Source organism: Eleutherodactylus coqui, chromosome 8 (genome assembly GCF_035609145.1).
Source record: "Eleutherodactylus coqui strain aEleCoq1 chromosome 8, aEleCoq1.hap1, whole genome shotgun sequence".
In the NCBI taxonomy this organism is placed as follows: domain Eukaryota; kingdom Metazoa; phylum Chordata; class Amphibia; order Anura; family Eleutherodactylidae; genus Eleutherodactylus; species Eleutherodactylus coqui.
Genome location: NC_089844.1, coordinates 16,192,568 through 16,214,106, shown reverse-complemented (window position 1 = coordinate 16,214,106; position 21,539 = coordinate 16,192,568). Strand labels below are relative to the sequence as shown.

The window sequence follows — 21,539 nt, the reverse complement described above, 5'->3', positions numbered from 1 at the left end:
TGAAAGCTCTTGGGACAGTTGCCGGAAGTCTCCAGCCTCATCACCCGGACCCCGGGAACTCTCCAAAGGTTGGGCATCAGTCACAACAAACTCCTCCGGTGGGAGAGGAACCATTTTTTCCCAATCAGGGCAGGGGCCCGAGAACAGTTCCTGGGAGTCTGTCTCCTCCTCAGAATGTGTCATTTTCATGGAGTAAGGAGGCTGGGAGGAAGGAGGAGCAGCAGCGAGAGGATTCAGAGTTGCAGCAGTTGGCGGCGTAGAAGACTGGGTGGTCGATACATTGCTGGATGCACTTTCTGCCATCCACGACAGGACCTGCTCACACTGCTCATTTTGTAATAAAGGTCTACCACGTGGACCCAAAAATTGGGATATGAAGCTGGGGACCCCGGAAACTTTCCTCTCTCCTAATCCTGCAGCAGCCAGCTGCGATTCACCTGGACCAGGAACTCGGCCTATGCCCACACCCTCACTTGGAACTCCGCGTCCTCGCCCACGTCCACATCCTCTAGCCTTACCCCTACCCCTCAGCATGGTGGATTACGAATAGAGCAGACACTGAACGGTGTAAAAAATTTTGTGAATTATTGGCGTACAGTTGGTGGCTGACAGCGGTTATGTAACGCAAACTGCAGCCAGAAATAAATTATACGGAAGGCTGCAAGCAGGCCTAGCTGTGCAATAGTGATGCACCTCAACTCCCAGCAGCCACGCAGTTAAATGCACACCTCACAGGTAGCCGTACGAAGGATTTTTTTTTTTTTTTAAATTTTTTTGAAATGCAATGCAGGCTATATAGCGTGTATCTGATTTTCCCTCTATCGGGGGCTGTCGCTGTACGCTGTGCGTGCAGTTGACGGCACACACAGAGCGATGTAAAAAATGTTTGAATTATTGGCGTGCAGTTGGAGGCAGACAGCGCTTATGTTACGCAAACTGCAGCCAGAAAAAAATTATATGGAAGGCTGCAAGCAGGCCTAGCTGTGCAATAGTGAGGTACTACAACTGCCAGCAGCCACGGAGTTAAATGCACACGTTCACAGGTAGCCCTAAGAAGGACCATTGGGGTTCTTGTAGACAGGATTCCACACTACCCACTGTCCCTGCCTGACCAATACTGCCCATATACTATGTAGTACAGACTGCAGCCTGAGAACGCTATAGCCTGCATGCCCGATATAAAAAAAAAAGGGGGGGGGGCAAAACAGCTCCCAGCAGCCACAACAGTAATGCACACGGTCAGATGTGGCCCTAAGAAGGACCGTTGGGGTTCTTGTAGACAAGATTCCACACTACCACTGTCCCTTACTGACCAATACTACCCCTATGCTACGTAGTACAGACTGCAGCCTGAGAACGCTATAGCCTGCACGCCCGATATTAAAAAAAAAGGGGGGGGGGGGGCAAAACTGCTCCCAGCAGCCACAACAGTAATGCACTAGGTGAGATGTGGCCCTAAGAAGGACCGTTGGGGTTCTTGTAGATGCTTACACTATCCCTGAATGAGCAACAGCACTTCCCTAATCTCTCCCAGTGTGTGTCTGAGGCGAGCCGCGGGCAGGCCCACTTTATATACTCGGCGGTCACTTGATCTCGCCAGCCACTCACTGCAGGGGGTGGGATAGGGCTGGCACGGCACAGGAGGAAGTTGTAATGCCTTCCCTGCATGTCTATTGGCCAGAAAATGGCGCAAAACTTTCAGGGAAGGAAATGGAATTGACTCGAGTACCACGTGGTGCTCGTCTCAAGTAACGAGCATCTCGAGTACCCTAATACTCGAACGAGCATCACGGTTGGACGAGTACGCTCGCTCATCTCTATTTATTATATAAACAAAAACATCCCAGACCTGTCATATTACTTCATGTACAACTTGTACAACCCCTCCTGTCACTGACTGCTCTAGCTGTTGTGAGTGATACGTTGGATGGACATCATGGAACGTAACTCCGTATTGCTGAGCGCATATCTAATCCCTCCTCAGGTATATTGAGACGTTCCCCGTCCGCAGCATTCACATAGTGGATACATCCTCATTTAAAGTCACTGGCAGTGAAAGGGTGCTGCGCCAGCAAGAGGTGGAGATTGGTTTAAAAAATGGCTTTCCGTAGAGACTTATTGGATTATGTGGTCGGAATCTCCAATCTGATTTCATGTTTATAGACTAACGTTTTTGATTGTTTTCCCCGTTTCATCACCTCATTATTTATTCATTAGTGGGAGTGGTCAGGCTTTTGTCATGTCATATCCTGTGACTTGTAAATGACTTGCTTCTTGTACAGGCTTTGTCTTTTGTCAACCGCGTCGGTCCGTGTTCGAACACACATGAGTGTTTTTATCTTTTTAGGGATATATTCTAACAAAGATTACATTTTTCGGAGCGATATACCATATTTTTCGCTCTATAAGATGCAACAAAGTTTTAGAGGAGGAAAATAGGAAAAAAAAAATTTTTAAACTCCTCCAGGGACTTCCCTTTCCCTTCCATAGGAGGAGCATTGGAGCTCAGTAACAGCGGTGCTTGTGGCATGGCAGGAGGAAGCTGATTGGTGGAGGCGGGGGGAACTGTAGCAGTTCCAATCAGCGGTGCGTACGGGCAGCAGTGTGGAGAACCGCTTTCCTCCCCTGCTATGGAATGGCCGTGTGAATGAGTGAACACGCAAACGTGCCGGACAGCTTGAATTCCGGCTTGTTCACTTGTTCTACCTTCTTAGTGAATAGCTAGCATATTGATGGTTAACGTGTTTCCGTTATGCACTGGTATGTATTAGATGCAGGCTCATACTCCCCCATCTCCTTTCCTGGCCAGCGGGTTCTGACCCGTCCCTTCAGAGAGGAGCTGTTATAATGAAAGCAGAATAAGCCTATTCTCCTTAAGTTTCGGTTTCCTAGAACTCACCTATTTAGTAGTAACACACCTTAAGGCGTTAACATATGTTAAACCATTAGCACCTAGAGACAATCATGAGTTCTTATGATTACAGGGGTCGTGAATTTCTGGGGATACGTAATCTAGGGTATATTTGTAGCGTGAGGATGTTAATAAAGTCAGAAGAGCATCATTGTCGGATGATACTGGCTGTGTCATGTGTCAGTGATTTGTGCACACAACTTCTCATATAATCCGGAGCAGACAATTAAATGCTCTATGGAGTTCCTTAGAGCTCCGACATCAAGTGGCGCCCTCAATTACAGGAACGAGAGGATTTGTTTGTCCGATTGATTAAGTTTGAGGCTCAGACTATAAAACAATCAGAAAAACTGCAGTAGTGAGGTGAGTCATATGATTCATATCTACTACATACCTCCGCTCCATATAGTTTCTTGTCTGTCTTAGAGCTTTGGTCGGGTAAGTTGATCCATATATGGGTTTGCGTTGTGTAATTTACAATCTCTCATCCTTAAGTAGAAAAACACTGCAGAAGTGTTTCATTGTACTGTGGTAACATGTGTGCGTTTGGGTGCCGTATAAAGTCTCTTTGCTTGTTTGCCATTTATCCAGGTTTTCCAGTGCTTGGCGAGACACTGGTGGAAGGCTGAGTGTAGTTTCAAAAGTTTTAATAAAATAGTTATTCCCAGCTAAGGTCCGCGGCCCGGTGAATAACAGAATGATCTAGGGGTATACAGCGTATACAGGTCATTAAATGGATAATATAGCAGCAAGCAGATGGATGTTGGAAACTGTTACACAGCACTGCAGATTGTATCTCATGTAGAAGAGAAAAAGGATGTGAACACATTGAAAAGGTTGATGTTGATTACAGACTGTAACTCAGGAGTTAGGCTAAATGGGCCTTTCAGGAAGGGTGGGTTGATAACTTCTCATATATAATCCAGAGCAGACAATGAACCGCTGTATGGAGTTTCTTAGAGCTCCAACATCAATATAGAACATACTTCATGGCCAAGGTCACCATGTAGTCCAAGCCTAAAGGGATTGTTCACCTTTAATCCTTGACTGGTGATGGCTGGCCTCCACCACTTCAACTGTAGCATCCTCTCTTGTTACATAGTTCTTTGCTTTTCATATGGTACCTAGAAAGTACCTGTCCTATTGGGATGGGGGCAGCGCTTAGCCCCTATTCACTGCCCTACTGCAAGCCGACTTCACAGCAATGCCACGCTAGCCCTGTCCCTGCTGCATCACTGAGGGGGTGTAGCCGCCTCTCCTTGTCGCTCCTGCAGCCACTCTGCTTCCATGAGGGTCAGGCTTAGTGTGGCCAATGGAGCAGCTTTCACTGAGGTGACTGGAGCGAAGGAGAGCTCCCTCCACCCTGTTACATTCCCCATACCTTTGCAGTTGCCAGTTGCCGACTACTCCAAAATGGAACAGGTTGATATGTGATCGCTGGCCTTTTTGACACAACTGTTGCTGCATCACTTCTCTTGTAGCACAGCTGTTTACATGGTGCCTACTGCACCAAGAAAGTTCCCGTCTATTTGGAAAGTGGGCATGACTTAGCCTCTATTCACTGCCCTACTGCAGGTCAATTGTCATAGGCATGGCTCAATAGGCTGAAATACATGGCATCACTAGGGAACTTCACAAGGCTGCCATCTAAACCCTTCAGCCCTCATGAGCGCATCGCAGGGTGGCACCAAAGGGGACCCTGCCTTCAATCAACTGCTTAGACCATGCAGTCAACACTGGCTAAAATGTTACACGTGATCAATGCTACTTCCAATCACGGCCAGCAGTCAGAAACAGTTGACAGCCACCGGCTATGGAGTGGGCAGCGCTTACGAGCGCATGCCACACCTCCCCCAACCCTGCCTGTTTGACCTACAACACAGTAGGTCATTAAGTGGTTAGAATGACCTCCCTTATGTTAAGGAAGATGTACACATTAGCTAAATGTCTGTCAGCCAGCCGACCGACCGACTTCAGTGGCAGCTGTAATGTGTATGGAGATGGTTTTCAATATTCCCAATTCTTTTGTTCTCAAGTTGCTGCCAGGGGTGTCTGTTGGTGACTTATTTCCCAAGCCTGTATGTTGGTTGGTGGTAGTCAAGAATATCCATTGGCCGACCAAGTCATCATCTGACCACTCTCCTGCCCACTCTTCTTTGGTTGGTCCCATCTGAAGTATGCGATTGTCCTCCACAGTTACTGCCCGCATTGTCTTTAGCTTATATCTGTACCGCCAAAACGGTCCACAGTTTACGACTCTGCCTTTATAAATCATGACAACACAAATATTATCAATGCTCCATCCTAATAGCAGCGGCCACAACATACAGCCAGACCAAGGCCTGGAGCTCAGCGGGTGCAGGTGGATCCTTCAGGTGTCCTTATGACCATCGTAGCTACTACTGAGCGTTGTCGGCAGTCATCCTGCAACATGGGGGTTCTGCAGAGCAGCAGCACTTCGGTGTGTACGACACGGTCAGAACCAGCTACCAGAGGATTGTCCGTCTCTGCAAAAGCTGTGAGAGAACCCGTAACATTAATATTTTGACATTTCTGTACAATGCAAGTCGTGTCCTACCGTTCTGTGTATACAGCTCCAAAGCAAAAGTCTATGGCTCCATGGTTGCCAATTACAAGCTTTCTAGCATAGTGTTCCCCAATTCCAGTCGTCAGGGACCCCCAACAGGTCATGTTTTCAGGATTTCCTCAGTATTACACAGGTGATGTAATTATCATCAGTGCCTCAGACATTGCCACAGGTGTTCTTACCATTGGATATCCTGAAAACATGACCTGTTGGGGTCCCTGAGGACTGGAGTTGGGGATCCCTGTTCTAGCATACATTTGATAGAAGAGATAAGAGCAAGGCCAGCTTTAGGTTTATGTGACTTCCTCCTTCTCCCCACTAGTAATTTATAGGCCCTGCTGTGCCCCATTGGTAATTTAAAGGCCTGGCTATGCCCCCTTTGTAACCTACAGGCTTCACTATGCCTCTCAGTAAGTTATAGGCCCTGTTCTGTCACTTTAGTAATTTGGAAGCCCTGCGTTGCTCCCTTAGTAATTTAAAGGCCTCACTATGCCCCTTTAGTAATTTATAGGCCCCACTGTGCCGACTAAACAATTTATGAGCCCAGCTGAGTCCCCTAATTCATATAAATTAAGGGGCACCGTGAGTTCTAAGTCCCACTGTGACTTCTGAGTCTAGGCCCATCTACACGCAACAATTATCGCTCAAAATTCAAACAAACAAGTTTGCGTGATAATCATTATGTGTAAATTCCAAGCCCTTGTCCACTCTTCGTTTATTTGTCATTTATCGCAAATTTCAGCCTGCAGAAAAATGATTAGTTCATGTGCTTTTTGCTTCGTATAAAATGCATTGGTTCAGTCTTTCAAAGACTGAACAATTTGAAGGAAGGTGATTGTTTGCCTTTAAAACACAATGCCTATTTGTTTACTCATGGCGGTAGAAGACAATGGCTTATTAGTCACACTAATTAAAACCCTGCTGGCCAGAGATTCTGCGCATAAACACTCACCCACCTGAGCAAACAACGTTCACAGAGTTTACTTTAGCTAATGAGGGAAATGGACAGGGCTTCAAATGATTATCTGTACATGGAAATCTTCAGCATTTCTATGCAAAAAAAAGTAGTTAGTTCATTCAAATGATAATCGTTGTGTAAATGGGGCATAATTCTTAGTCCCGCTGTGCCCACTAAGTATTCTATAGGCCCTGCTGTTACCTTAGTAATTAGCAGAACTATATCTACTGAGTAATCTATAGCCCCTGCTTTGCCCCTTTAGTAATTTAGAAGCGCAGCCGAGTCCCCTAATTTACTATAAATTAAAGGGCACAGTAAGTTCTAAAGGCCCATTTAGACACAACAATTATCGCTCTAAAGCCGTCTTTTGAGCAATAATCGTTGTGTCTAATTGCACTGACATCGGGCAGTTTTCGGTAAGGCTCATCGCGATGAGCCTTATCAGGGATGCACAGCGGGATACAGCCGATAGTATTGTTTCAGCTGTATCCCGCTCCCTGATGACAGGCGGGGTGTGAAGAACAGAGCGGTCCAGCTGCGATTTTCATATCCCGCTGGGCTGTATAACAGCTGAGCGCTCTGTGAACAGCCGGGGTATGAAGAATACAGCAGTCCAGCTGTCTTCTGCATCCCCTCCCTCAGAGTGCTCATCTGTATAATAGCCGAGCGCTCTGAGCGGAGAACAGCTAGATACAGAAGACAAGCGAGGCCACCCAGCTTGTCTTCTGCATCCTCCGCTCGGAGCGCTCGACTGTATAACAGCCGGGCGCTCCGAGCGGGGAACAGCTGGGTGCAGAAGACAAGCGGCCCCGCCTGCCTTCCGCATCCCCCACTAGGAGCGCAAGGTGATCGCTTAATGTTTGATAATTTATAGAACTCACTGTGAAGACCAAATTGATTAAACCTAAGTGGGCCCGGCCCGGCCCCCGCCTGCCAGCCCGGGGTAACAGACTAGTGAGAGTATGTCTGCAGGAAATCACTTCATACTCTAAGCATGTGTAAGACACAGGCGACTGCATAGGAGCTGTAGACACAATACGGTAGCAGATCTGTAAAGTTACTTCATCTTTTTTACTTTAAATGGAGCACAACAGAAGTAACAAAGGTGCCCAAATCCTATAAATGCCGATATCACTGCAGGACTTGGCCTTTGCAACTATTTTATTCATTTTTCTTTCTTTTAAAGTCCCCACGGGGAGCTTGAATTAGAGATCAGCTGATTGCTTATACAATATACTGCAATACCTAATGGAACAGTGCCCCCTAATGGTCATGTGAGGAAGAGCATATTAAAGGGGTTGTGCGAGAGTTTAGAAATAGAAACTGCAGAGGGGAGGGGGGGAAACCCACGAAGATTAAAACAAAAACAACAAAAAAGTTTGCACCTGTTCACCCCTTAAAGGCACGGCCCAATCTGGTACTTCACAATGCAAAATTGGGGGGGGGGGGGTTCATCTCTATTTTTCAAAACCCAAAAACTTAGACGTTTGCACAAACATAGCGGTGTGTTTATTGCAGACAAACGGCAGTTGTCATTGATACCATTTTGGGGTATCAATAGATCTTATATGATTTATTATTTTGGGGGGAGAGAAGGGTGAAACAATACAGCAGTTCTGCCATTGTTTTTTTTGGCCGTATTAAATACAAGAATTATTTTCTGCGGATTGGTACATGTACATCAATTCACAGCAACTGCCTCCCTACCATGATGTCCATGTACAGTATGGGGCAGGAAGGGGTTAAACCCCACACTGATGCTCCTGTGGTTACCGGTCCATATATTTCGCATGGCAGAAACCAATGCAGATTTCCTGGAAGCCGGACGCCTCTAAAACTATATTAGAGCCACCAACCTCTGCTGCAGATCTACATGAGGATTTAGCCATGTGAAGGGCTAAACCTACATGTGGATCTGCAGCAGGAAGCGGTGACTAAATTATTGTTTTTGTTGGTGGACTCCACCATGTGAACATACCCTTAGTCTTCCCTGCAGCAATGATGTGCCTTGAGGCTCCTTCCCATGGGTGTATTTCCAGCCAGCGCTATGGATGAATCGCTGCATGTCCGGTATTAGTCCATATTTACGAACCAAAATCATCCAATTACGTTTATGGGATTGTGTAGAAACGCAACAATTATGCAGTTGCATGCATCTTCACTGCCTTTTTACGGATGTTTGCAGGAGACAGTGATATAAAAATAGCGACACCAACTGGGCCTTCTTGCATTTATTTTGGGTACGCAAAAAATACATACACTGCAGATTGCATATCCCACAGATCAATATATGCATTCACCCATGTGAATGAGTCCTTACATCCACGTGTCAACTATGGCCAATCACCGCTCAAACCAATCATTGGCTGCAGCGGTCATGTGATCGACAGGCACATCATCGTTGCAGGAAAAGGAAACATTCTGGCGCGGACCATCAGCGCTGCGCGGGATTGAACAGATGAGTAACCTTTGGTTCTTTTTTTGTAATTTCCTGCAGTTTAAAGGGGTTGTCCAGTTGTAAACTGCTGCTGGTCTATCCTAAGGAGAAGCCATCAATAGCTGAGCGTCAGGGTTCTATTGCCAGAGACCCCCATTGACCGTCTGTTCGCCAGACCGCGGTGCTCCTGCAAGGAAGATCAAGCTTGTAGAAGATCAGACAAAAGTCTACTTTATTCCCCCAAACCAGCACCAGTTTTCGGGAATTGCAGCTCAGCCCGATTCCCTAGGACGAGGATACGGCCAAGACCTTGGCTAAGAATGGCATATTTGTCCAAACTCAAACTGCCCCTTTAAATTACTGCATCATGAAAACTTCTGCTACAAACCAGCAGTTCTTCACAGGTCGCTGTTTGCTGTCAGTGAATGTTAAAATACTCAACTCAGAGACGACCCCTTTCACAAAATGGCCCCACCAACGGCAAGGAGATGGTTTTACCAAGTGAAGCTGCAGCCGGCATGTAGCTGGGAAATCTAATGTTACCTGGAGGCCATTCTGAAAAAAAAGGTGGTCGGAGTAATAGAAGGGCGGCTCAAGTCCACCAGAATAGAAATCACTTGTACACAGCGTGTCTACATTCTGGCACATAAAGGGTGTCCGGAGCCGGGGCCCCTACCTGCCATCTGTCCATTTACTCCAAGATGGCATATATGAGCGGCGTTGGTCTTCTGCCGCTGTACCAGCTGGACACTATGCGGGCAAGTTCTGGTTTGGAACGTAAGCAGTGATTCCGTATAGGGGCAGCAAGCAGAAATATTTGTAAAAAGTTGCAGATGTTTTCATTATGCAATATATACACTGCTCGGAAAAATAAAATCTCACATCAAATATTGCTGGACGACAGACACGCTCAGTGTGAACCTGCTCTCATCTGTGAAGAGAAAGGGGCGCCAATGGCAGACGTGCAAATTCTGGTGTAGAGCTGGCTGGTGTTGGGCTGTCCTTTTACAGGAGGTCGAGCCCTCGTGGAGTCTGTGTAGGACAGTTTAGTCAGTAGCCACTAGAAGTTAATTTGGCAGTGATCGAGCAGTGCGCCAACTGATCCTCCAGTTCTGATACTTGAGGCAATTCTGTAGGGCTCTGATGTCTCTCCAGTCCTGATGGTAGAGGTCATTCTGTAGGGCTCTGATGTCTCTCCAGTCCTGATGGTGGAGGTCATTCTGTAGGGCTCTGATGTCTCTGCAGTCCTGATGGTGGAGGTCATTCTGTAGGGCTCTGATGTCTCTGCAGTCCTGATGGTAGAGGTCATTCTGTAGGGCTCTGATGTCTCTGCAGTCCTGATGGTAGAGGTCATTCTGTAGGGCTCTGATGTCTCTCCAGTCCTGATGGTGGAGGTCATTCTGTAGGGCTCTGATGTCTCTCCAGTCCTGATGGTGGAGGTCATTCTGTAGGGCTCTAATGTCTCTCCAGTCCTGATGGTGGAGGTCATTCTGTAGGGCTCTGATGTCTCTCCAGTCCTGATGGTGGAGTCACTGTGTAGGGCTCTGGCAGCTCCTTCTGTTCCTCCACTCCCGATGCTGGTTGATGCCCTTCTATCTAGCTCTGCTCCTGTAACAGCCTGTGTCCTGCCCTCTCCCCTTCAGGCTCTTGTGCTGGGAGACGCAGCAAACCTTTTTGCTCTGACACATGGAATGTCCCATTCTGGAGAAGCAGAACTATCTGTACAACCTGATTGGGCTGCAGGAAAAGACACCAGAAAAACGCAGAACAGAAGAGAGGAATTAGCTCCAGCAGCAACTGTGAATCCATTGCACCTGCTTTGGTGCAAATGAACATCAAGGCAGGCGAAATAGATTTACAATTGCTTCCACTTCCGAACTGCATAGATGAATATTCCTGAAGTGTAAAGGCCTTTTTACACAGGCCGGCAGTCTATTAAGCGACTGCACGAACGCAGACATCACCGCTAAGGACGTCTGTGCTCATGCAGAGCTTACAAACTGAAAGTCCTGCCGGCCGCTTGTTGGCTTCATGTGTACTTCTCGCTCAGCGCTTCCGATGGGAACTGTCAGACGGAACGATAAGCCAGTGACTGAGAAGTCCGCTTAAAACACTGAACGACAAGTGAGCGATATTTTTGCTTCACACTGAACGATTATCGTTCATTTGAACGAATTTTGAGCGATAATCGCGTGTAAAGGGGCCTTCAGAACTGTATTCTCACCAGGAGTTCTTTGCTAACTTTTTTTTGAACCATAGCAAAAAAAAAAAAGTTACATGCTTTTTTGATGCTGGGATTTAGCAGTGTAACAAAAACCAAATGTGCAAGCAGCGCCTTAGTGACTTACTGTGATGGTTGAGCGGTCCCGTCATTTCTCTGAGCAGTGCAATTTAAAAAAAAAAAAAAAAAACACAAAGAAACGTTTAATATTGAGCCCAACCAGCCAAAGTTTTTTCCCTTTGTCGTGACTCCCACGAGTGCGTGACGGTTTACAGCGCAACATGAAATAATCTTTAACATTTTGAACAAATATTTTTATGTTTTTTTCTTTCTTTTTATTTCCCTGCAGTTTTAACTCATCAAGAACAAGTAACAGGGAAAATTGTCTGAACTAGTGCATCAACGAACATTCTGATAGAGGAGCACTACACATCTCATGTACAGGAAATGGTATAAAAAATACAAAAAAAGTAAAATAAAAAAATGTATAAAAAAAAACAAATCACTAAACATTAGCAAAGTGTCCAACAGTTAAGAATCAGACTAAATTTCAGACCCGTTACTTGCCTTGTTAATACAGGGAACCTTCTCGGCAATGACCCCCCTCCAGTCGGCAACCAGGGACGGCTCGATCGGAAACCTCAGATTATTGCAGTGCTATGTAATGCAATACCCCAAAATCTCTCAGACTGGGTGTTAAAGCTGAATAAAATATTCAATTCTGAATAAAATGAAAAAGACAGAAAAAAAAAAATTGGCGTCCCCGCTAAGGGCCAGATGCACGTTTTTTTTTTTTCCTTCTTTCATAGACTTTGTGTAGATTGCTCTTATAAACTGGACTTATAAATAGAAATATACATTCAAAATATATGGAAAAAAGTGAATTTCTACATCAATTGTATTTTTGTCGTATGTCTCCATCCGTCCCTCCCTTGTACAGTTCGTAGAAAATATTATTTTGCCTCAAATTTCATGTCTGACGGTGAAGTGCCGCTATTACAAAAAAAAAAAAAAAGTCTGTAGAGTCAAATTGTGAAACGAAAATGAACAAAGTGAAAATTTTACATTTCATTTAGAAAAAAAAAATTACAAGAATTTTAATTTCCTACCTATAAATCTTTAAAGTGGACCCATCACTTAAGCCAGGGAGGAGGCAGCCATTGTGTCATCGGAGCCGCTAAGTGCCATCTAATGCCACTGGCTTCTGGGGGGGCACCGTCGGGGGCTCAAAAAAAATTGGTCCAGCCTGCAAAGATGGCCGCTTGCGTAGGCGATGGGGCCACTTTAACTTTCATTTTAGACACAAAGTCGGATTTGTACAAGATACAAAATGTAAACATGGCAAAATAAATAGTTAAAACGAGTGATGCAGGACCCCGGTTCATGCTCATGATCCCATTAAAGATTTGTTTTTTTTATATCCATTCAGTTGCAAATTCAAGTGCAAAAGCATGATGATGAATATGTACTATTCAAGTAACAGAAATAATATGAATGATACAAATAAACTATTTTACAAGGTAGTGATTTCTTTTTTTTCCAATTTTACAAAATGTACATATAACAGTATATCGGGAGAAGGTCCCGTACACCTCATAGTCCGCCTAGGTCCATGTTAAGCACGCTCTGGTCCAAAGAGCATTGCAGGTTGCATTTCGGTGGAAGAAAAAAAAAAAAAAAAAAAAAAGCGCCTGATAAATGTCAGGTCAAGTCCGTGGTCTGAAGTTATGTCACCTCCATTGCTACTGTTGTGTCTGCAATTCCATTCAAGCCCAACCGTTCTGGTTCATGGTTCTCTCTGCAATGGAAAGGAGAGTCTGTTAGTGTTATCATCTTCAAGATGAAAAGAGGGGTTCCACTTTTTTTTAAAAAAATCATAGTTTTGGGCCCCGTGGCTTAAAGTATAATTTTGGAAATATGACGATTATGGCATCAGAATGCACCCAACCTACGATGTCACCGGGTGTTCTGGCCTGGTGGCATCCCGTAAACTCATCACATGGACTTCCAATGAAGAAGCCCTGGTTGATTTACAGGCCGTCATGGATGACATCTTGTGTTGGGGCCTCCTCCTATTGGCTGCAGCTGAAGTAAAAAGACGACCAGAGCGGCAGCGGGAGAGCAGCGCAGCAGTGAAGAGGCGAGTATTGTGAATATTTGGTCATACTGGGGTTACATTTCCCTTCAGGTTTAATTTAGGTCTGGGGGCATAAAGTTTCTCCTTGATGAGACCACCAAGTTGCAGTACAGAGTGTTATATAGGCCATGAAATGCGCTCTGGGTAAAAAGTATGCAAATAGGTGATCTAAAAATATGGTGGAGGTTCTTTTTCTACCTTTTACCCAGGAATCATTGCATGGCTATACAAGACACCCTTCCAATAGGTGGCGCATTGGAGGTACTTTTTCATTCCCTATTTGCTCAAGTATAATTTAGCAACACAAAAGTGGTGAAGCTAAGAGGTCGGACTGTTCTTCTGTTCCGTCTGACTTGTGGCTGCCTTCCCTCCCATTGCCGGGGCAACCGTACGACACCCGAAGAGTTTTATGGCACGGCTCCTATTTTAATTACAAGGACACATGTGCGAGACACTTCAGGTATTTTTTGGTTGTCTTGGTAACACTCATAATGTCAGAATGGGCAGTAGAATGGAATTTTAGTGACACATGAACCCCGTTGCCACTAGGACAATTTTCAGAAATGACAAAAGGCAAATCAACCCGGAATTATAAAATAATTTTTTTAAAGCCATTTAATTCCGGGTTGATTTGCATTTTTGTTATTTGTGAAAATTGTCCTGGCAGCGAACAAGTTAGTCCATGTTCACACAGCCAGCGGATTTCATTGTGGATTTGTAAGCAATGCAAATCGAAAGCAAAATCTACGTTGAGAAAAGTACAATTCCTTTGACAGAAATCTCCGTGCAGGTTTAAAATTCACGTGTAGAATATATAAAAAGAAAAAATTCTTGAGGTCAGCAAATCCGCACTGAAAACAGGTCTAATCTGTATGCAGACCCGTATCTGAAATAGTGCTCGTATGCGCACACCCTTAAGTAATGTTCACAAAGGGCGGGTTTGCCAGAAGTTTTCCATGTGGATTCTTTGCACGGATAATTTGCGGGATTTACAGTAGCAGCAAAGTGGATGAGATTTTCAAAATCTTGTCCACACGCTACAGGAAGGGAAAAAAAATGGACCCAAGGCACGTCAATTATAGCAGTGGGCTTGCAGTGCGGATTCCGCATCTTTAAATAATGGGATGCGGAATTCAAGCTACAGATTTCCTGTGAAATGCCTGCTGCAAACACTCTGCAGCAGAATCCGTCCTGTATGAATACGGCCCAAGAGTGCCTTTACATGCGACATAAATGCTGCAGAATTTGCTGCTGAAAATCCACCGCATTTACAGAATAAGCCGCGGGGAGGAGATTTAACAAATCTCATCCACATGGAGCGAGAAATTCTGCGCAGAATCCAGTGTATTTGAAATATGCCACACATTCCAGATCCGCAGCATGCCAACTTATGCTGCGGATTCTGACAGCAGATTTCAGACAGTTGGAAAGCTGGCAGCATATACGCCCTGTGTGAAGGCACCCTCACAGTTAGGGGTGCCTTCATCTAATACTGCATTAAAGTGTAAATTTGGGGGCCCATATACTCCCTGATTGGTAAGGGAGGATGGAAACATGGAGAAAAGTTCCAGTTTTCACCCCCTGGAGTCCATGAAAGGTGGAGAGGTGACAGTAACGGGCTGTGATTCTTGCAGCTTAACCTTCCCGCCCTGCAATTATAAACTCAAGACCAGGATGCAAAACACTTCCCGCTACTTAGGAGTCCTGTGTTCTATGTACTGCGCCTATAAATGAGCCTAGTATCACCTGCACACTAAGATTCAAAGCTTTAATATAAGATAGAGATCTAGCCCTATAGTCTAGCCATGGAGAGCATTTAAAAAGTCATGATGTATTACAGACGTACTTGTCAGTGCAAGGGTTAAATATAGACGTACCTGGCTATGCTGCTGATGGCACTGCTCGGAGTAACCTTTGGCACTCGATCCATGCTGGCAGCGACTGTGGCGAGTTTTAAGGCTGTGGGAGATGGTGCAGAAGTCCTTGTATTGATATGCACATTGACAGGTGACACAACACTGAGGTTGTTGAGGTGAACGGTGTTCGTTAGGCAGGAGTTACTCATAGGAAGGGTCTGGGGACTACTTGTGCACAAGGTTGGGATTAAGTGGTTAGTGGTGGGGTGTCCAACTGTCCGTACGAGCTGAACGGTGGAGATCCCTGGGCTGGATGATAAAGCCACGTTTGCAGAGTACAGCGTTTTGTTAACCCCTGAAAAACAAAAAAAGGATGGCACTGGGTAAGACCATGGCAGAAATACACAGTTTTACAGGTGGATTTCCGCCGTCTAAACATACCCTTAGGCCTCATGCCCATGGGGAAATTCGGCCCACACTGATTCTTCATGCAAAATCCTGCAGCGGGTCCCTCCTTTCCTGCAGACATGAGACCCCCCCCCATAACCCCACAGCGCGATTATTAAAAGGATAGATTTAGCTTGTGTCTTCCAACTTACTTCCCCATTAATACCTAGACAGACGCTCCGATTGCCGTTGCAGGGCAGTTCACCCAGCCACCCCAGATCTTATCAAATTTCTCTGGGCATCCCCTGGCCAAATATGTCAGTTTGTACATTGGGATTGCAGAATTTACCACCTGGACCCATGCATTCCTGGTCGGCCTCCCAGGGTGTTTCCAATTTAGTAAGATCACTTTTTTGGTATAAAAAAGCAGCAATTTATATAATGTGCGAGTTGCTGCAGCCACCGGTAGGTCTCCAACAAGCCCAAAGAGGCTCACAAACGCACCTCCATGAATGTGAGAATGTCCCCCCAGTAGTCTTCTAGGACGGCACACTCCCAAAATGCATGCATGATGGTACCATCAGCAACCAAACACCGTAGGCATACCGCTGGAGAGAGCAGACCCATAGCACGTAGCCTGGAGGGGTATAGTATATGGGGTGCAAGAATTTGACCTGGATGAGTCTGTCCCAAGCATGGACCAAAGGAGGACCAGCACCCTTTAATATATCTCCAACCTCCCCCGATGCATTAGGGACCCATTTCTGCATGGCCTTCTCACTCAGCGGGGCTAGATATTGTATTAAGTGGGCATAGAAAGTAGACAATGGTTTAATAAGGTTGCACATATGCGTCAAGCCCTCCAGCCGTGTCAGAGACAGTGGTATGGATAGGCCTCAAAAATGGGACCTGACTACATCCCGCAGCTGGTGGTATCTAAAATACGAAGCCAGACTGGTCACTATGTAGGATTTCCCCACGGACAGAGTTTATACATGCTGCCAATATTTTTGCAAGAATCTTAACGTCGCTATTAAAGGAGTGAAATGGGGCGGTAAGAACCGCAGTCCGTAGAGTCCTTTCCAGTTTTAGGGATCATTGACAATTAAGGCCTTGCGCATAGTATCCGGCAGAGCCCGCTCCCACAGGATAGAGTTGTACAGTGTTAGGAGTCGAGGAGCCAAGGGTTCCACATTCTTTTTATACCATTCCCCAGGAAGCCCGTCTACGCCGGTAACCCCCTGTTGGGGAGCGACTTAATGGTCTCTGTTATTTCTATACTCAGGGCACCTTCTAAGTAGGTTGCGCTATGAGAATAAGACTCAGCCTACATCCACTTACCGAACATACGTCTGTATAGCGTCCCCAGAACAACGGCCAAAAAGATCCAAAACGCACAGCAATTTATTTTCCTTGAAAATTTCCTGAATATTTGCTATTCTTTTATGGGGCATTTCCTGAATTCTCTCCCCTGACACATTCAGGAGGACATTTTGTAATTATATGTAATATAAAGTACAAAAATAAGTAAAAGTTGATAGTTGGGAGACCGTCAACAAGCAGGTTACGGCTCCCGAGTAGCAATGGTTGGTCAAATTTGAAACATGTCCGTCAATGTGGCCCACACTTACCTCCTGGAGGTTGTACAACGCCGTTCAGGTTGCTGTGGCTGGTAGTACTTTGATCCTTGTTCACTTCACTGCGTCCCGGTGTGGGTGAATTGACCACTGCAGATGCAGCAAAATGGGCACTAGCTGAGTCCAGTGTCTTGGACATGCAGTCAGAGTTTCCAGAGCCCTAAGGATGAAAATAAATCAGTTTTAGAATCAAGTTAAAGGGATCTCTACATTCTGTAACAAATTCTCCTGGCTCTTTAACCCCTTGGCACAATTTGCCATACTGTTGTGGGGTAGATACAAGCTCTGTACTTGCATCATCCACAGCTGGTACCAGCTATAGATTACTAAAAACCTATCGATTACCAGCAGCAGCATCTAAGTGGTTATACAAAAGGAGGGAGCACTGTCAGCGATTGCGAGGTGCAGCAATGGGTTTCAATGGCAACTCTAGGGCCTAAAGTGGGCTCCCAGGTTTGCCATTCATGTATGTCTATCCAGAGTTTAGGTGATAAAGGTTTGATTGGTGGGGGTTCTCACTGCTGAGACCGCATTAATCCCAAGAACAGGTTTCTGGTTTCCCCCTCTCTTCCTCACTGCAAGCTTGCTGCTCCTACAGTAAAAAGGAAGAGATTGGATGGAGCGATGGCCGTGCATGTGAGGTGCTGCTCTATTCAGGAGATAGTTGAGAAATGAACTGGGCTGCTGCTACGTGTGCGTGGCCACTGCTGCATTCAAATCTGCTGGGACTACAGGTGGGAGAAGCAGTAACAGAAGGCAGGGGAAAACAGGACCTCCATTTTTTGGATTAGTTTCAGTAGAACCCACCGATCACACATTTAACTACATATCCTATGAATAGGTAATGAAAGTCTATCTTGGTAAAGCCCCTTTAAATGCAAAGAAGCAAAAAAATAAAATAAAATGATTTTATACACACACAAAATAATTGAAATATACAAAAAAACAAAAACACTATAAACTTTTCTTTATTGAGATGTGATTAAAATAGTTTCAATGGCATCAACCGAAAAAATGTCTATGCGTTTCCGTTCTTAGTCACTGGTCATGAGTGAGAGCGATGACACTTAAAGCGCGTAATTTAAATTTACATGTTTAAGACTATTTTTATCATGTCTCAAAGTAAAAGAAGAAGTTTTAGATCTACACTGCAGTGCTGAATGTTACATCTTTTCCTTGGCACTTATCCCTCGCCTGACTGGCCACTCAGATTCTGGGCACACTGCTTGTGAAGTTCTCATGAGGCTTCGTCAATGGAAAAATAAAAAGTTAAAAAGCTTACGCCTCAGAATGTGGGGCATTCAATTAAAAAAAATGTGTTTTCACTGTAGAAGAAAGGTGGTGAAATAGAACAAACAACAAAAAGGAAAAACCAGCAATAAAGAAAAGACACCCATATATATTCACGCCCAACTAAGGGCAGCATCTGCATGGAGTTTGTACTTTGTTTATTCTTCTCCTTCTCCTCCTCTAGAGAAGAATGAATAAGGGCTCATGTCCACAAGCTGCTTTGAATCCCGGGATCCGCGTGGTTCCCACCCTGCCGGCGGCACGAGGATGTTCCGGAAGTGTGCGGGTCGCCCGGCGTCCCAGCGGCAAAACGCAGCATGCTGCGATTTGTTTTCCGGACTGTATGGTCCGGAAAACAAACGCGATTGCTTTAAGTAAGCTCTAGGTGCCCATTAATTGCCTATGGGCAGCTTGAACTCTGGATCATCCGCGCGGGTACACCACGTGGATCCTGGAATTCAAACCCGCCCGTGGATATGAGCCCTAAGTGTGGAGGAGTTCTAGGTTCACATGTGACCAAGGGCAACATCTGTATTGAGTTTTCAAAGTCCATGCAGAAGTTGTCTTTGATGAGATTTGAATCTAGGACCCCAGCACTGAAGGCAACATTGCCAACCACTAAGCAACAATTATTAAAGAGGAACCCCCATCTGTAACTGCATTCCCATACAATGTAGGGCCATCTGGCTGCATTAGGGACCTTCTGAAGGCCAAATTAGTGAATCTGATTTTTTACTTCAGTTGACTTGTATGGGAACTGGGTTGTCCTGACTCCCAATTATTTTTGGGGAAAAAAAAAATAATAAATGACACTGATCATTCCTGCTGACTCGGTTATTCCAATAATTGCTCATCACTAGACAGAACTCATCCTGAAAAGGTTAAAAATACAAAGTCCCAGTACAGCTACATGCATGGAAAAAATAAAGAACTATGACCCTCAAACAGTACTTCTGATGACCAGTAGATGGCGCTGTAATGAGACGTTTTGTGTGTGACAGTATTCAGAACCGAAGCGTACTAAAGTGCTTAATTACCTTAAAAAAGGCAAAACACTAACTTTTGAGGAAAGTTTCCTAATATGGTCTAAACTTCAACATGGGCAAGCGGTGCGGGTGCAAGAGACAGGTAGAATTAATTTCATCTAGAAAAAGGATAGGATAACACAAGAGCGCTGCTCCGTACTGCACCAGCATAGTACTTACAGCTGTTATACCATCACAGCAAAGGATGATGAGGATGACGTATTGATCAGTGGGAGAGATTTCAGTCGCGATGCTCCCAGAAATTCGTAGAGAAGCAGCTGCGCATGGCACCTCTGCTCTATTCACTATAAGGGGACTGCTGGATATAGCCACATTCAACCGCAGAACCCCACCAATCAGCAAGTTGCTGTGCGGAGACAACCCCTTTAAAAAGGGCCATTTCATCAAAAACAACCCCTTCAACCTGAAAGGTCCCAAAGACTGCTAACACCTAGCTGATTTGTCTGGCAGCTACTCATTTTTCCTGTAGCGACCACTACAGAAGAAATGTAGTATTACACGCAGCCTAAAAACAATGCTTGTTAGCATCTCTTTGTCTAGGTTCCACGGGACAAATGTCATCTACCAAGAAGCCCCTTCTGTTCAATATGCATCATAATAGAAAACCGAAATGTTTTAATGCATTTATTCGATACTGAAAGCTGGACCCCAGAACCTACCCGTGTGGTGTAGTACACCTGAGCGGTACTGTACCTGTGCGCTTGTATTTATCTGCTGTGAAGACTGCTGGGAGTGCTGCTTCTGTTGGAGCTGTGCCAGCTGCTGTTTTTGCATCTGTACTAACTGCTGCTGATGCGTCTGGAACTGCTCCTCCGTGATGCCCCCTGTGACTGCAACACAAAATAGGTTATTCCACATATGAAGAACGCCTGGAAAAGAGGCAACATGCAAACTCAGAAGAGGGCTCAAGCCATAGTTCTAGCCATTCCTGCTGTATTCCGTGTATGTGCAGGCGACCTCTCTTCATACAGCGCGGACGTCAGCTGTTTACTACAGCTGACACCTGTGGGCAATAGCCGCCATCGGCCGCGAAGCCAATCGCGGCTATTAGCCCTTCAAATGCCGCTGTCAGTTCTGACAGCGGCATTTAAATCCCCCGAACAATGTTTGTGGGTCCCGTAATACCCGTCCGCGATGAGATCGCAGAGAAACGTGCGGGTGTCATGGCAGCCGGGGTCCTCCTGAAAGGCCCCAGGGCTGCCTAAGCAGACTGCCTATCAAAGCGTCCCCAAGGGGTGGCTTGATAGACTGCCTGTCAGATTGCAGTATGATGTAATGCTATAGCATCGCTAGTTGTGGTTCCCTGGGGGGGGGAAGAGGTGGTAAGGGGGGGGGGGGGGAGGGGGAAGTAAATAAAATATGGAATCAATAAAGTTTTACTAATTGGCGGGTGGGGGGGGGGGACAGGTATTAAAAAAGTTTAAATCACCCCCATTTTGGCATATCTAAAGTAAAAAAATCTAACTCCTAGAACAAAACTACATATTTGGTATCGCCGTGTCCGTAAAAGTCCGATCTATCAAAGAAGTGCATTATTTACCCCCATAGGGCGACAGTCGTCTGAAAAAAAAAAAAAAACACAAGAAATGCACTTTTTTTAGTCACCCTGTCTCCCAGAAAAAAAATGGTACCAACGTAAACTACAGGAGATCTCGCAAAAAAATGAACCCTCGCACAATGATGTCGACAAAAAGTTATTGGGCCAAGAAGGTGGCGGCAGAAAATAATTGCAAAAAATTTTATGTCTTAAAAAAAACTGTATAAAGTTTGGTATCGTAGTAATTATATTGACCCATAGAATAAAGTTACCATGACATTTCTGTTGCAGTTTGTGCGCCGTAGAAGTAAAACGCACTGAAAGATGGCGGAATGCCTTTTTTTTTTCCATTTTACTCCACTTTGAATTTTTTTTTTTTAAGTTTTTCAGTACATTAAATAGCACCATTGAAAAATACAACTCATCCTGCAAAAAACAAGCCCTCATACAGCGACGTCGATGGATAAATAAAGGAGTTACGACTTTTTTTTAAAAGGGGGGGGGGGGGGGGTTGAAAAGAGAAAACGAAAATAGA

General features: G+C 45.2%; 1 protein-coding gene across 1 annotated transcript in view; it reads right to left on the bottom strand.

Annotated features, from left to right (window-relative positions):
* Positions 1-11,424: 11,424 nt before the first annotated feature.
* EPC2 (enhancer of polycomb homolog 2) overlaps positions 11,425-21,539 on the bottom strand; it is a 58,971-nt gene continuing 48,856 nt past the window's right edge. Inside the window, exons 11-14 of the mRNA XM_066575190.1 lie at positions 20,161-20,297; positions 17,126-17,291; positions 15,129-15,462; positions 11,425-12,912 (exon numbers count right to left, since the gene is read on the bottom strand). Of these exons, the coding sequence (XP_066431287.1) occupies positions 12,840-12,912; positions 15,129-15,462; positions 17,126-17,291; positions 20,161-20,297 (710 nt within the window). The 3' untranslated portion in view covers positions 11,425-12,839. The remainder of the gene's footprint in view (positions 12,913-15,128; positions 15,463-17,125; positions 17,292-20,160; positions 20,298-21,539) is intronic.